Here is a 17,111-nt window from a genome sequence, read left to right as displayed (position 1 = left end):
TACACATTTACTGAGCACACCTCGCTTTTTCAAGAGGTGGCAGGACACCTGTTTCTCCAAACAATCCCTACAGCACAGTGCCCCAGCTGTAGCAGCTGAGGTGCCAGTAAAAATACAGAGTATAGTCACTTTTCAACCGTTAGAAGTTTAATTAGGAGGGTTTTTTTTCAGTGTGCCTGTGTGAAATATTTATCAGATAAACAAATAATTGAAATAAAGCAAGTTGTTTTGTCAATAAAATGTTTGCTAAAAGAGTATAATTATTGACTGCAAAAATGCATATAAAAGGTTAAATCTCTCCTGTATTATGATTAAATCAGTAACTTGTACTTTGGGTATGCCTAAAATCACATTATTTTAAAAACACTGAAATTACTACTTAATTACAGGAGTTTAAATCCTTTATTTGTATTACATTATTCTCAATAATGTTTTTATATTATATTATATATTTTTATTACATATTATATCTAATAGTTGTTAGGTGTTAGAAACGGGTCCAGACTAATCCAAGCTCAATGTAGAAATAGGACAAAACTTTCTGTAAAAACTGAACCAAATTAAATGTGGATACAGATACATTACACAACACATACCTTACCCGCTTTTCTACGTGCATACAGGCAGAAATTACCTTGTCATTTTATGTTTCTGCATCCTGGTTCCTCCATTGCCTCTTGAGGACAACTTCACAGACAAAAGGCCTCATATGCCTCTACTTTATTGTTAAATCTCATCAGCACAGCAGCTAAAGGTAGGCCCTACATTCTCAGAAAGCAATAATTGAAACATCCTTTATAATTGCCGCATATTCTTGTTCTATCGCAACTCTATAAAGCCGTTTGCCCGGATTCACCCGAAAAGATGAGTTCTTGGAAACAGTAGGATGTGGACTTTGTGAACTGTTTCTGAAAATATCAAGTGCACTCAGTCAACCTCGCTATGTAATGAGGTGGTCATAGATCATCAAGCACAAGAAGAAACCACAATGATTGTCCTCCAATTCCCTGACCAGCAGACTTCTTTCCATTGAGTGAATGATACAGAAGTCATAGTGTCAATACTCCTGCTGATTGAGTTGTTGTTGCTTTTCTTCAGTTATGTTTTATCTAAAATAAGAAAGGTTTAAAGTAGGACTTAGAAAACAAATCAAAAAGTAGCAAGCGTTAAAAATCACTTTTCTTTTTTATAACATTTAATTTATTGCTGGTTATAAGTGTCTAACTTTCCGTTAATCTTATTTCTTTATCACATCAAACCTTTCATGCGCAAAAGTGTGTCTTTTTTACTATGATGAGGCTCGTAAAGTCTCTGTGTCTTATCTGTTTCATTTAGATACTCACCTGTCTCATCTCCATTGCTGCACACTTGTCTTCCCCCTCCCAGCGCCCCTCATTTTCTCATAAATGTGAATCATCTGTTTATATAAATCTTCATGTGTCCGTGCTCGATTGTCTATATACTTTTGTATCAAGACATCTGGGTACCGTTTCCTGGTTTGAACTCATAGTAAGTTCTTTGAACTTTAACCTCTGTCTATGAGTCTGCTTCTGTCACTGATTTGTGACAATAAATCACGCACATCAAACAGTGAGCAGACAATTGCCCCACTTTGCTCTCTCTTAAAGGTTACCGGCTTTTCCAATATACCAAAATGTCTAATAATAGCTAATCATCTGTGATCTGCTTGCCAGAGGGGACCTACTTTTACAATATGCACAGACTGATATTTCCTTGATCAGCCAACTCCTCCCACATTGGTTGTTTCCCTTTGCTCACCTGGCCATCTCGTGATGCAGCTGTTCTTAGATTTGCTGTTTACCCTTCACTATAAATAGATTTCACTTCACCCTTCTTGTCCCCTCGGGTTGTTAATGTTGCTGCAAAAAGCCTCTCCTTGATGTTTAAGCACAGAATGCCGCTATATTTAGACTTACAAAAACCTTGTGTTTCTTCACATTAATCACAGAATAGAAAAAAGTCAATGTTGACTTGTTCGCAATTACTGTAAGTTGATTTTCTTTTCTTTTGTTTAAGTGAATAGAGTTTCACCTCTGGAAGACTCACAGTATAAAACTCATTTTAGTTCAGAGCTCACATACAGTGCAATTGCAAATTGTCACAAAACATTAAAATACACCCTAATAGCCTATTAATTAAGTTTTCTCTTTATTTTGATGTAGGAAAATAGAAGTACAACCTGAAAATGTTGACATGTAGTTCTTTTTTTTTATAGCATAGATCAAGAACCAGGAATTTCTTCAGAAAAAAATTAGATCTTGAATTTTTCTGTTCAGACAACTGTTTACTAAAGTCTCTTGTTGCAATATTAATTTAAAATGCATTTTTTCACAAACTTACCCTTATGGTATGACTGTAAGGCTAATGCTAATTTATCCTGTTTTATACTGATATTGGTCTGTGAAATCACATTGAAATTGTCAATTGTTTTTATATGTTTTAATCTGTTTAGATTTTTAAAAACAATGTCCACCTTAAAATCTAATTCAGACACAATAAATTAAACTGTGTAAATAAAACCATTATATATTTGAAGAGTTTGCTCATCCAACTGTGTGTTTCTTCACTTAATGCAAAATGCAATTCATTTGGGTTTCTGACGCTGTTGGCTCACTAGAGGTTATTGCATTGATTTGGTGAACTCAGGTGCTGAACCCGAAGACACAACGCATGGTTGCTAGGCAACATGCTTACACTTATTTGGAATGATTTGGCTTCGTTAGAGTTGTTGCTGTTGAAAAAGTGTTTTACACTCACAATGATTTTTTGGTATTCTACCATCTGATGAGGGTAAAAACTAACAACAATCTCTCGGTATAAGATGTTGATGCAGTTGCTGTCATATACACAAGTACCATTTTTATGCCTCTATCTTGCTATTTAATTTGCATTTAAAACATTATATCCTACATTCTTACTAAAACAGTGTGACTCCAGTGGGAAAGTTTGAAAAGAACATAACATTTTACTGAAATGTTTCAGCCAATGTATTGTTTATTTTCTTTTTTGGTTTTGTTTTAATCTTGATCCACTATCATTTATATAAATACAGTATAATGCAGTACATTTAATAAAAACTGACAAACCCAATGAGTTTCTACAATTCTTTTAAATTCAGTCCTTTTTATGTATCAAATGGCCATTACTGACATATAGCAGTTACATATACATGGAGCACACAAAACGAATATGTAATAATTTCATGAATGACATTTGGCAAGAACCCCATTGCTAATGGGGAAAACACGGAATCAGATAAAGATGCAGCAGCTCCTCGGAGGACACCTGCTGCTACTTGTGACACAGAGGAACGTACAAAGGTAAAGAGTCTGACTGTGAACAGCGGGAGACAGACTTTTCTGGGTGCGCACTAATTAACCAGTTCGCAGCTGAGCATAAAGGGTGGATCATCTTTGGGGTATTTGCCTTCTATTTGAACTACTGTCAGGAGGGACTGAATTTCTGTGTAAGCCAAAGGCACCAAAAGAGTAAAGAAATACTGAATTAATTCATGTAAATTTCAAATGACATATGGATGCTCGCTATATATAGGAACATGTATTACCACTGGGTTATTTAAATTTCATGGGAGAAAATGTGGTGCTGATCAGGTGAAATGCATGCGCTATGTGAAAGTGCTCCACAGTTACATTTACATTTGTCTGAAGTCAAATCCTCTTGATTGGACTTGAGAAATCAAATTAATATACAACGGCAAGGGGCTTCTCAAGAGGTTTTCATGATGTAGGATTCTGACCGACTGATAATTTAAACAAAGTCCCCAAAATACAGCGTACCAGAACTACCACAGACTGCTTTTATTGTTGTTGTGATGAACGTCACAAGGTCACAAGATTGTCACTGCAATCATGGTCTGTTATTATTAGAATGTATTGCCCTTTAATCTATAATTTCTGCAAGTCATAAAGCAGGCGTTGCACAAGTTGCTCTGTCTCTTCTTTCAGGCTCTAGCAAGTCGTCTGTCAACCAGTAGCTGGTGCTTGGCTACTCTGATATTATTATGAATTTCTTTCTGTGCCTCATTCCTGTTTTGGGCCATATGCCTGATTTTAGCTGCTACGACACAACTGCTCTGTACCACAACAGGCAACAGGTAGTTGGATGGGATGGTTTTGTTCTGGGGTTCCTTCATGATTAGGGCTTTTCGACCTTGGGTTAACCACTGTGGATGGGTCCCATCACCTTGCATCTGATTCATTTACATTGCTGTGTACATTATTTAAAAAATGTTATTTAAAGATTTAATTTAATGATTTAACATTGTGTGTGTGTGTGTGTGTGTGTGTGTGTGTGTGTGTGTGTGTGTGTGTGTGTGTGTGTGTGTGTGTGCATGCGTGCGTGCGTGTGTTTGCACAAATTGAATTGATTTTGCATTATGGTCCATGTGAGACCCTTCCTGTTTACACATCTGATCAAACATGGACACACACACACACACACACACACACACACACACACACACACACACACACACCCACACACAATAAAATCATATCTCATTACCGGGCCTGAATCATGTGTCCAACTTGTAGACCATTGTACCAGCGTAGTGAACATGCCTGCGCATGCTGTCCTTCTTATTATTTGAAAAGTACATGCATTTATGCCTTATTAGCTAAACAGTGGGAATGATGGCCACTGAGCCTCACAGCGTTTGATGAAATTGGTATCATACTGTGTCAGACTCAGCACCAGTGACAATGTCAAGATGTAAACAACAACAGAGATAAAAGGGCAACACAGGCCATGTGTGATGTCTGTGGATGTCTTCCTGTGTTATGAAACCCCCCTCAGTTGATCTGAGTTGTGACATGTGGGGGGGATTATCTCTTACATGGGGGGATAAAATGACAACACATCATGTCTGAAAACTGAAAGGTTACATTTTTTTTGGCCATTTTTAAGCTCAACTGCTTTAAAACGCCACATGAAGAAACACAAAAAAACCCCAACACAAAACATTTATATTACATGACATCTGAATTTGAAATGTTATGCATTTTTCAAGAGCTATACAGTGAAATGGAAAAACCTTGACAGGTAAAACCTATATTACATGCATCAATTCATTTATGGAGGACATCCATCCATCTGTCCATTCATACATACATACAACGATCTATTCAATGCTAAGTGACAAAATAAAAAGGTTTGCAAGTCATCAAAAGGCTAACATAGAGTGACATTGTTAGGAATAGTGTAATTTAGACCCAAAAGCTCACACAGAGACCGAATAGGAGAAGGAAGGGTTTATTAATTGGAATGTGAAGAGTCTGAAAATGAAGACTGGAGAGTGGACGATTGTGACTCGAAGGGGTTATGATCCAGTGGATAGCCAAAGAAGTGAAGCGTGACGTGGCTGGAGCTGTGACTGAAGAGTTTTTCCACAGTGGGAACAGACTGGAGCCTGAGTGATGAGAAATCCAAACAGGAGAGGGGGAAAGTATCATATGTATGACCTGCATAAAAACAGGGGAAAAATCTCAAAGAACCTTTTTTTCTATGTTCAGTTAACCTGATTGAATTTGTTTTGAGATGCCTTCTGACTGGATAAATTACCCTAAGCATAGACATTTTATAGCCTGTATGTTCTGGAAAGACCAACATGGCTCATTTGCAAACTCCAAGCAATATTTCTCTGACCTCCACTGAAGGTTCTGACAGGAAGGTTTCATCACGAAACTTCTGATATTTGCCTTTTCGTTCTAAAAATACGACTTTGTGATGTGAGCTTGTATGAGGCCTCCAAATGTTCTACATCACCGTATTTAACCTTTGGCGAATTCCTGTAAGCTCAATCATCTTCAGAAGCAACATTTTTGCTATTTATGTGCCATTGCAGTCAATGTTTGGGGACTCTATTTGACAGTATGACATCCAAATAACTACTGTTACTGTGGCAACACACACCTATAGTCAGAAAGATTGTCAAGATTTCACCTGTGTGGGATGGCGGCAAGTCGATGATCTCGAGTCAAACGGCTGAACCAAGTTAACCTGCTGGTACAACATCAAAAAAGACCAGATATATGTTTTTTTTTTCAAATCCTTAGAATATTCTTTTTCATGAGAACCTTTAGCTTTGAGTCTTTGAGTCTTGAGACAGACTGCAGATGTAGTTCATGCCCCATTTCCTCGATATTTGTCACAACAACTTATCTACGTGTGAAGTTTATATAATATTTGTTTGTGTGTGTGCGAGTGTGGCTGGGTGGCGTTCACGAGCAGTTGACATAGCAACCGGGAGGGAGGTTCAATTGATTTTAATAGAATTAGATATCAAAGGTGTGTGCACACATGTGTTTTGGAGACGGAATTAAATAGATTTCTTCTCGACTCTTCTATTCTTTTTTTCTTCATTTTTTTCTCCCCTTTTTTTCTCTTTCCCCACTGAGTGAAGCTATTAGAGTTACGTAAACAGTGTTTCAAAGGGCAACAGCTCATTGACGTCGGAGGTCGAGCATTTATAAGATCACTCTCTGGTCGCCACGCTCGCAAATTGCACTGCTTCTTGAAGTAACACGTTCGAAATTGACTGTTAACTGTGATTTAAGACTACAGAGTTGAAGATGTGAAATATACTTGTGGGCCACGTTTCCAAATTTCAAGGAGCACCTCCATCCACCAGCAAACTTGCAAGGGTGGAATTAATCTTATTGCGCATAATGGATTTATATTATGACGTTTCAAGTTTTTTTGTTCCTCGCTTTGTAGATCCTTTCGTAACCTTACTTAATTTCACTACTGGTTTATGTTCAGTGATACCCTCAAATTCACAAATTTGGAAACGGCATCAACAAAACAACAGCTGAACAAAAACTGTGCATAGATGTAATGTTAGTTTCCGTTGTCGGACTCTGGGAGCAGCAATAAAACTGTCTCCTTGTTGTTTTCCTGTCATTGTTCTATCACTTCTGGGGTACTCTGGGGTAAATCTGGGAACTTCCCACATGGTACTTATCTCTGTTCCCAGCTACATTACCATAATATAAACTACAAAGTTTATGTTTGAAGCAGTTGCTGTTGAGTGCCGAAAGAGAAATATTAGTGGGTAAAACATATTGCAACATAGATGCTCGCTAATCTGTGACCACTTCACATGTGATCTCTGACCCTTGATATCATCCAATAGTGATCTTAACATAATCTGTTAACCGTCACATGGAAATATGTTTTACTCCACTTGAAAAATGCAAGTTTGGCATTCATTCTGTTCTGAGAAAAGCTGAAAAAACTCAATGTTTCTGCCGGCTGGTCAATAATATCAGATAGGTGTTGATAACAGCCTGAAGACTGCTGAGTTTGTTTTGTTAAAGAAAAATACCTACAAAATAACAATAATTTTGAGAGTGAAGAGTGAGCTGAAAGAAAGCTCCCTGTATAGCTGAGATGGACTGCACAAAAATTGTCTTGGTCATCAATGACAGTGATCCTTTTCACAAAAAACATGATGACTTGATTTGATGTCATTTTGAAAAGTATTGATCTTTAAAGGCTACTCTAAAGACTGAGTTGTACAAGTCAATGGACGTCACTACATGTTGTACTTTCATGCTGACTCATGAGTTTTGGGGGTTTTCTTGAAAATTACAGCACCGTAAGGTTTGTTCAGGTTTCTCCATGAACATCATGAAATCTGTTGGTCTGTACACTCACTGCTCTTCAGTCCATTAGGAAAATTACCACCTGGCAGGTAAAATTCCAGGTCAGATAGGTTAAACAGGGTGAGCCTTCTGAATAATGAGTGTTCGGCTTTGCTCCCATATCAACATCTTCCAGAGAGGCCAAAGCATGATCATTCCTTGATTTCAAGTTTAGCAACAGGTCAAAAACATGAAATACTACAGTCACAGATGTCCCCCTTCTCCTGCTTGTGTACTGCTGCCAATGATCAATGTTTTGGTTCACATTTTTACATCCTCAGACTGTACGTCACATGCGGAGCCATCATCTTGTTGCATGTAAAGGATAAAAGCAGGGCTGACAGACTGTCACATTATCAAAACACACAGGTGGTCGACAGGCTCAACCTGGACTCCGGCCAGGACTGTGATTGGCTCTGACACATAAAGCTTTTTGTATCTGATATCTCAGGCTCACGCTTCATTCAACAGTTTCTCTGCAAGATGGCGCAGCCTGACACGCAAACGCCGGAGGTCTCACGCCATGTAAACAGTACAGCGCCTCACATTTTCTCTCCAGCAACAACAAACCAGAATTCATCAACTCATATTAAGATTGTTACTTTTAGCTTTGGCTACTTCATTTTAGCAGTAAAAACTAGTTCATTGTTTTAATCCAACTAACTGAGCCTTAATGAACTATGAATTTTATAACTCACCTTCTGGAGTGAATTTCACCAAATGGAATTGAAAAAAAAAAAACACTTTGCAAGGAGTAAACACAGATAAAATGTTCAGGTAGCACAAGCCTTTCATGACGCTGGACAAACCACAATGAGTTACATGAGTATGGACATATCTGACGTAATTCCACACCTGTGCTGAATCAGTTTTTTTCCTCATGGGGTTTTGTTAACATCCCTGAAAGAAAAATGAGATGAGAAAGTCCCACACCAAATATAATTGTATAACATGTATTAGGCTCAAGGACATTCATGTTCGTCATCTGAATTAGTGTCAAGTGTTAAACGTGGCTCTACTCATGTGTTCTATCTAGACTATAGTCGATTATGTAGTTCTCCTTTTAAAGGAGTTGTACATAATTTTTTGACTTGGCTATAGTTTTTAATACTCTAGTTTCTGACTCGACTGGAAATCAAACACACACACACACACACACACACACACACACACACACACACACACACACACACAGTTTTCTTTGTTTTGTTTTTTTAAAAGTACTTGTTTTCAAACTTGACAAGTTATGCAAGGATTGTTTCACATAAATCTGTTAAGACATATAGTATATAAGACATTCTAACTAATTAATTTTTATTCTGACTGACACTTTGATCACACAAACAATGTTATTCACGTCTTCATTGTGAGAAGCACATTGTTAAAAACATCTCTTGGAGGAATTTTGGGAGCGTCTGCTGTTTGACAATCACAAGCTCTGGGGGTGTGCTGTGAAAGAAATGGGTAATGGAAGTCAACCAAGGAGTTTTAGTTTGGCCTCACTTTGAAGGTTATGAAAGTCGTGGTCTGAAGTACCATTTTTAACCAATGATATCCACAAAGTAGGTATCTCAATGATGCTTATATATTCACTCCAATTACTTCTGCAGGTTTCTTATTCAAGCAACAGGACCAATGATCCTAATATTAAGTTTCAGTTTATCCTTAAGATAAATGTAAAATCAAAATGTTACAATCTACAGCAGTTTTCATGTGCGACCTTTTATATTATTTTCAATGACAAAGGCAACAAAGAACATCCTGTTGCTTTTTTAGGTATTTTATTTATTTTTTTACTTCATTGGTTTAGTTCCTATTGGTTTTGGGGTTCCCGAAACAACAAGACTGAGGGGTACTGTTAGTGGTCGAGACAGTTCATCAGATTAGAAAAATGCAATTCTAATTCCACACCAGCTGTGAACTGCTGTGTTTCCACAACTGAATCTAATATTATAATTTTTTCCTCCACCCTTTCTTGTCATCTTTACCAATGGATAAAAGTAAACATGGCTGAGAAGGAAATGAGCCTAATGTGTATGATTGGCCATGGCCTGAGTGGGCTGCAGCTGGCGTGTGTGTACTCTGCTGAGGACCCTGTTGCCTGGGCAGTGCACGAGTCCAGATCGGACCGTTTAACCAAACAGGCTCAGACACAAACATGGTAACTGATTGAAAGAAACAAACAAAAACACTGCTCCTGTATGTTTTTAGCTGTTAGCTAGTTCTCACGTGAGCAGCCGGGGTCTTTAAGTCACTGAGGCCCAGAAAAATATTTATCTTCGACTTTTCCAACAAATACAAAGATTCTGTCAGCTTGTTTTCAACCATGACCTGCTCAATATCAGATAAGAGACGATGGTCAGATTCCCATTTTAACCACAAATTCCTAATTTACAGCATTTATTGATGTTGATCTCATGAAATCTCCTTTTTGGCATGGGATACAGAATTGCCTAAATATATCCTTTATTGGTGCATGAAGATGAAAAGTATCTATCACCCTCCAAGCAATTTGATGGTGTTCTTTTGCAGGTGTTTTCTTTATTCTTCGATGTGGTAGTGTTGTGCTGGACAAGTCCTTCTGCACGTGTCTTGTTATACACATCAGTGGGAACACACTGGTTTAATTACTGACCAATCACCAAAGAGGGAGCACTGCTTCATTCTATCCTGGTTACACAAACCCAACCCTGGAGCCTTGAACAACCAGGCTTAAGTACTCCTATCTGATTTCATTCCTGCTGCCCCACAGTGGGCTAAAAAGGTCATCAGTGTTGGCAAGTTTTGGGTTTCACATGAAATAAAGATAAATACCAAGACATTTGCCACCCCCCCCACCCCACCCTCACCACCCGCCCCCACTCCATTGTTAGAATTTGGTCAAAAGAACATGTTAAATCTGTCAGTCTTATATAATATTATCTGGCACCCTTCAATATAATTAAGACATGATTTTTATAACTTTTATACTTTGAAAAGAGTGGAGGACAGCTAGTTCTCTAAATGTCCACAACATAATAAAAGCATCTCCGATGACATGTCTGGATGTTACATATTGTATATGTGAGCTTTCTTTAGACCCAATACAACTCGAGGCTTTGTAGACAAGGAGTGGAAGTGGATCCTTTGACACACAGGCAGCCAGTGCAAAGATTTAAGCTCAGGCATAATGTGCTCCGCTCTCTTTGTGCTGGTGAGTACTCGAGCTGCAGCTGTCTAACAGACTTGTAAACACATCATAACAACAATCAAGAATACATGAACAAGTTTCTCTGAGTCTTATTTGCCATGGAATCATTTAATTCTTCCAATAGGTTTGATTTGATAGTAAGCTGATTTTGTACTCGAGTCAAACCAAATGCATGTTGAAAAGTAGAATACATATGCAATAAGAAGGAGTTGGACAGTAGGAGTATTCTGCATATATCACACACAAGGCCATCTTCTTCTCATTCAATTTTTTATTTTCTTCCTCCACTGACTCACTGACTCAAAATTGAAAGTTGATAAGTGACTGAAGTGGCAAATTGGATGAGTGTGCTCTGAGTCACAAATAGCAGGTCTATCTGGGGTTACTGCAATTAAGATATAGTAAAAGTCAATAGAAATTGGTTGGGGTTATTTTGGGGCATTAGTTGCACACAGTTGTTACCTGCTTGTGGATTTATATTCCCATTATAACGTTCTTGGTTTCGACATTAAGAAATTAAATTGATATCTAGCATATTGCAAATTTTAAAAAAAATCCAACAATGCTTTAACATTAGCATTTTGATTTAATCTAACATTATGAGTGAGGTTGTTTATGAGAGAACCACTTACAGCATGGGAGATCACCCAAAAAGACAAAGACCTCTTTATTAATATGCCTGATGTGCTGGTGTGTAACACTGCGCCCCCGTCTGTCCCCCTAAAACCAGCCTGTATTCTACTGACAGAAAGAATCATTTTATACAGGTGCAGCGCAGTTTTGCCAGTATAAATTCTCTGTATTTTTAAACGAGAAAATATCTGATAAAAATATTGTTTTGTTGCAATTAAACACGTGAGGTTGATCAACAAAGACACTTCAAAAACCTCAGTGCAGTGTCCTTTTTTTTTTTTTTTTTTTTTTATTTTAACCAACGCATACAACACGGCTATTTAATCCGTGATATTGTGCACGCACCGGCAAATATAAATGAGCATCATATTTCAAAACACGCTTCCATCTTTCTGTCTTTTTTCTGGTTGATGGGTGGACGGAGCTGACGCACCTAAACAGCCGAGGTAACATTATAATTTCAGGACTTGTTCCCCAAGCTGGAGGATGACGCATGACGCGCTGGAGGCGCGGCAAAGCTTCCCCACATAAATCTCCAGCCTGCTCTCCTCTGGACTCAGACAGAGAGCGAAGTCAGACCCTCCGCATCACAGGACGGACTTAAAAACACATCCACAGCACCGTCAACTACCGGGTGCATCTGCTGCCTGCGATTATGATCAAGAAGATGTCTCCATCCGAGAATGAGTTTGACATTCCGGCCAAGAATTGCTACAGGATGGTGATTCTGGGCTCCACTAAAGTTGGGAAGACAGCTATCATCTCTCGTTTTTTGAACGAGAGATTTGACGACCAGTACACACCCACCATCGAGGACTTCCACAGGAAATTCTACAGCATCAGGGGGGACGTTTACCAGCTCGACATTCTGGACACATCTGGAAATCACCCGTTCCCTGCAATGAGGAGGCTTTCAATTCTCACTGGTAAGTTTTCTCTTGGAATCAATTAAAGTTTGAACCCTGCATCAAATAATTGATCTATTGCGTTTTATGAATTTGAATTAATTTGGCATTCCTCTGCTTATTGTTTTTTCAGGTGATGTGTTTATTTTAGTGTTCAGCCTGGACAACAGAGAGTCCTTCCAGGAGGTGCAGCGCCTGAAACGCCAGATCTATGAGACCAAGTCCTGCCTGCGCAACAAAACCAAGGAAAACGTGGACGTCCCGCTTGTCATCTGTGGCAACAAGTGTGACAGGGACTTTTACCGTGAGGTGCAGGAGGACGAAATCATGCAGCTGGTCGGTGGAGACGAACATTGCGCATACTTTGAAATCTCAGCGAAAAAGAACACCAACGTAGACCAGATGTTTCAGACTCTCTTTACCATGGCCAAGCTGCCAAACGAAATGAGTCCCGACCGGCATTGCAAAGTCTCCCTGCAATACTGCGAGGTGCTTCACAGAAAGTCCTTCAGGGGCAAGAAGTGCAAGGACGGGAATGCGTATGGAGTGGTTGCGCCGTTTGCGCGAAGGCCGAGCGTGCACAGTGACTTGATGTACATAAAGGAGAAAGCTGTTGGAGGCAGCCAGACCAAAGAGAAAGGTTGCATCATATGCTGACATTTTTCACAATAGTGTGCAAAAAAAAATAAGACTTTTGGGGAAACTCACCAGCCTGCCTACATGGAACAGAAGTCTGAAAACTTCAGAAACTGGAGCACAGAGGTGAAGCTCACTGAGACAAGACGCTGTTTAGCCCTCAGGTGCTGAGTTTTCACAGTCTCGTGCAGCAAAGGCTCTGTGAGATCAGCACTCAACAAAAGAATGTTTACATTTTCCCCCTCAAGAAGTTATGGAACTTTAACGTATATTGCATTGCGAACAAATTCAACTCTGAATGTGTATTTATTATGTTCAAGTCTCACTTTTTTTCTCTTGAGATGAAATAAAACAACTTCTTACATTCCTAATCTTTTTATCTGTGTTTCATTTTAAACAACCAACAATGAATCATCCTATTTTTATACTACAGTTCCTATTCAGCAATTTGTCACTCAATAATGCTCACTAAGCTGGTAAATCACATTGTGGAAACAACTGGTCATCTTCGAATTCGTTTTAAAACAGCAACATACACAAATGAGTTATTTAGCAAATCCACAATAGTTCTTACAGTCCCTAACATGTCCATACCTGTGTTTAACTGCAGACCAGATACCTTAATACTGTCTCACGGCTGTTTTCCACCAATCCATTCATGTCTTATACTGTTTTATACAAAATATAGTTGCACAATATCAGCTAACAATCCTGCTGATAACGATTCATAAATGCAGGATATACACTTGCTTATTCACCAGTTAGCACACAGGCCAATTTAGTCATCAATAATTTTTGTCTGAGAGAATAAACTGGGGAAAACTCACTTATGCACACGGAGAGCAAGCAAATTTGATAGAGCTAAAAAAAAAAAAGGGCCAAAGCTAAACCAAAGAGAGGCGAAGGGGACTAATCATTTCACTCTTGCGCACATGTCAAGAGTATTTTGTAAAATGTTATACAACTTTAAGTATTTATTATTATATATAAGTATATATTATTAAGAAGAAATGCGAGGGGAGAGGTTCTTTAACAACGCATTTAATTACAAATAAGGACTATTACAAGATAATAAAATATGATATAAGACATGACATTGACGATCTGGTAATCTGGTAATATAGAAAAAAGTATGTCTTAAAGGGTGGATTTAAACACAAGTTGCTCTGTGGTGCAAATGAAAATAAATGTGCAGTCTTCATTCCATTATCCATCCATAGTGCCATAGATCCCAGGTGGTTGAAAGGGTGTGTAACAAAGCCCTAGCGTCTTGACTGTCTCTGCTCTTCCTGCTGTCAGTGCAGTAATCCAGCGTTCAATCTCAGGATGCTTTTGGCACATCAAACATGCACAGTCCTTTGTATTTGTGCAGTAGCTGGTTCTTGGTGCGGACCTGCTCCCGGAGCGTAGCCAGCTGCTGCTGCTGCTCCTGCGGGCTGCTGTCGATCCCGGGCATGTTGGAGATCTGCTCCCGAGCCTCCTGGATCTTCGCCTTCAGTTTCGCCAGCTCCTGGTGTACATCCTGGCTGTCTTTGTCCATGCTTTATACGACAAGAGCAGACAGAATCATATTGAAGACAAATGTTGACATTAGCTTCGGCTAACACACAAAGGAGCACAGTTTCACCATCGTGTCCCCGTTTTCCACAAACAACAGTCAAGTCGTGAATACACATGTCATATTACGCAGGTCCGGACTCATACCATTTTATAATATCGTGGACTAAAGGCAACAAGGAGCAATCCTCGCTTTCTTTCTCGAGTTTAGGTTGTGCCACCGCCATCATTGTCCTGCCTCCCGGCGCAGATATTAGACGTCAGTTGGACGACGTCATCACGCACGACCCATAAATGGAAATAAGTAAATTATAAGTACAGTATTCCTATATATATATATATATATATATATATATATATATATATATATATATATATATATATAGTCCTTTATGGTATGATTATGGTATGGTATGATTTTGTAAATAAATAAAAATAAATAAATAAATAAGACAGCACAGTGAAAAAATTATTAGTGCTCTTTCCTCACAGTAAGATGCTCTTAGGTTTAAACATCCTATATGGAGTTTAGATGTTATACTCGTTTGTGCATAGGTTTTCTCTATGTACTTCACTTTCCTCCTGTGTTCCAAAAACATGCATCTGAGGTTAATTAGTGACCCTAATTGCCCCTCAGTGTGAATGTGAGTCTGTGTAGTTGTGTCTTTTTTTTTTTTTTTGCCCTATGATGGACTGGTGAAATGTCCAGAGTGTATCCTGCCTTTGCATAGTTAGCTGTGAATGGCTCGAGCAACCCATTACTGTCAATGGGATAAAGCGGTATAGAAGAAATAAAAAATCCATAATCATCTTCTTTTCTTTTATCTTGCTGTGAATGAAAGCATCTTTTTTTTTTTAAATGAAACCCCAGATAACCTATATTGGCCCCAAAAGTAGGCCACAGATCTATTAAGGCACACACGATTCAAAGCTGACCTCTGATGACTGGGAATAGAATGCTTCATATGCTCCTACCTAGCAACCTTAAGCACCTATATGTCATTTTAATCCACTGTGTCTACACGCATGACACGTGACATGTAGCTGGGGACTGAAACATGGCAACCTGTGAAAACAGTGGCGTGCATGACTGGAATGAATATACTCTAATGGAGTAGAATCTGACATTCTATATGTTTGATTAACAGATAACCGAAGGGTTCTATTGAGGTCATACGTACCTGTCAGGGTAGCCCTTTTCCGTGCTTGCACACCTGGCTTGTTCATATTGAAACCACACTAATGGTATTGGATGAAAGGGAAAAGCTAATAAGCCAAAGGCCTACTGTCTACTTTTTCTGAGCAACAGCTAATTGCTTCTCAAATGCAACTGGTGACACAAGTGGTGACCCATGTCTTTTTTTGGTGCCAACAGATTAGCTCAGCACATAAGCGTATCTGGTCTATATTTTCTGTCTCGATCACTGACCTATATTCTGCTGATATCAGGCTTCAGTCACCAACAGGTCTCTATCCTCTCTATCCTCTATCCTTGGTCATAAGTCTCATTCGTCGTACTGTTTTTAATTTCCAAAGAGGATCAAGTGGTAGGTGTCAATTAAAAAGAGTAACTGGATACCGCTGAAAGAACAGCATCATGACGGTTTCATTCAACAAACAACCAGAGGTTCAATTACTTTCAGAGCAGCCTAATAAACCATTTTTCTTTGAAGCCTTGATGCATCCATCTTCTAAACATTTTTATCCTGTTTAGGGTTTTGCGGGGTGCTGGAGGGCAGGGGACACCATGGGCAGGTCACCAGACCATCAGAGGAGAAACACAAAAAAAGACACACGCTCGTATTCACGCCTCGGGGCAATTTGGGGTCACAAAGTAACCCCTCATGCAAATATTTCGGACTCCGGCAGGAAACCAGAGTACCTGGAAGAAACCCACGCAGACACAGGGAGAGTATGCTAACTCCACACAGAAAGCCCTGGCTGGTATTTTAACCCTTGAGCTTCTCACTATGAGGCAGGAGCATGTTAAACCACTGCCCTACCATGTAGCCTTTAAAATGTTGATGACCTACATATTTCAAATGTTAGATTCAACATTTGACCCCCCCCCCCCCCACACCACACACCACCCTGCATCCCATGCAGTCATTAGGCAGTCCTGATAAACATTGTGCTGGAGACACCCCCTCGATGACCCAGCATCTTTGTTTGGGGGCAATTAACTTCAGGAAAATTAGCAAAATCTTGACATTTTCTCCAATTCTACATCCCACTGATTATTAGTACTTATTAACCTGTGTGTATTCTTATTCATTTCAAATAGGACTTTGACTGCTGAAATGGAAAAAGTTTGTACTGGTGACCTAGATATGAGCATGTAGGGCATTGTGTGGGCTAAATGTTGTACCATTTGGGTCATGGGGAAAGCTCTGACACCTCACATTTACGAGTTCTAAAAAGTGGGTCATTTTGTGACCCAATGATTTCTTCCCACACAAACAGAAAGAGATTTTCATCTCACGTAATATACACATAATTGGAATC

General features: G+C 39.0%; 2 protein-coding genes across 2 annotated transcripts; one reads left to right on the top strand and one right to left on the bottom strand.

Annotated features, from left to right (window-relative positions):
- Positions 1 to 12,163: 12,163 nt before the first annotated feature.
- On the top strand, positions 12,164 to 13,070 carry LOC308141801 (dexamethasone-induced Ras-related protein 1-like; the record flags this gene model as incomplete). Its single annotated transcript, XM_080512026.1, has 2 exons — positions 12,164 to 12,434; positions 12,547 to 13,070. 2 exons carry the CDS (start codon positions 12,164 to 12,166, stop codon positions 13,068 to 13,070), a joined length of 795 nt encoding a protein of 264 aa, XP_080368152.1.
- A 1,018-nt stretch (positions 13,071 to 14,088) lies between these two features.
- med9 (mediator complex subunit 9) lies at positions 14,089 to 14,845 on the bottom strand. The gene is made up of 2 exons (XM_080510993.1): positions 14,754 to 14,845; positions 14,089 to 14,590 (listed from the first exon to the last, which is right to left on the bottom strand). Exons 1-2 carry the CDS (start codon positions 14,834 to 14,836, stop codon positions 14,371 to 14,373), a joined length of 303 nt encoding a protein of 100 aa, XP_080367119.1. The 5' UTR covers positions 14,837 to 14,845; the 3' UTR covers positions 14,089 to 14,370.
- Positions 14,846 to 17,111: the final 2,266 nt, after the last annotated feature.

The sequence above is a fragment of the Blennius ocellaris genome, assembly GCF_963422515.1.
Source record: "Blennius ocellaris genome assembly, chromosome: 16".
NCBI lineage: Eukaryota > Metazoa > Chordata > Actinopteri > Blenniiformes > Blenniidae > Blennius > Blennius ocellaris.
The sequence above is the reverse complement of the archived record's forward strand: the minus strand, read 5'-3'. Positions and strand labels throughout refer to the sequence as shown.

Coding starts and splice junctions, on each gene's coding strand:
- med9 (XM_080510993.1), bottom strand. CDS start 14,836: ATGATGGCGGTGGCACAACCTAAACTCGAGAAAGAAAGCGAGGATTGC. Junction 14,591..14,753: donor GTCCACGATATTATAAAATG/GTATGAGTCCGG, acceptor TGTCGTATAAAG/CATGGACAAAGACAGCCAGG.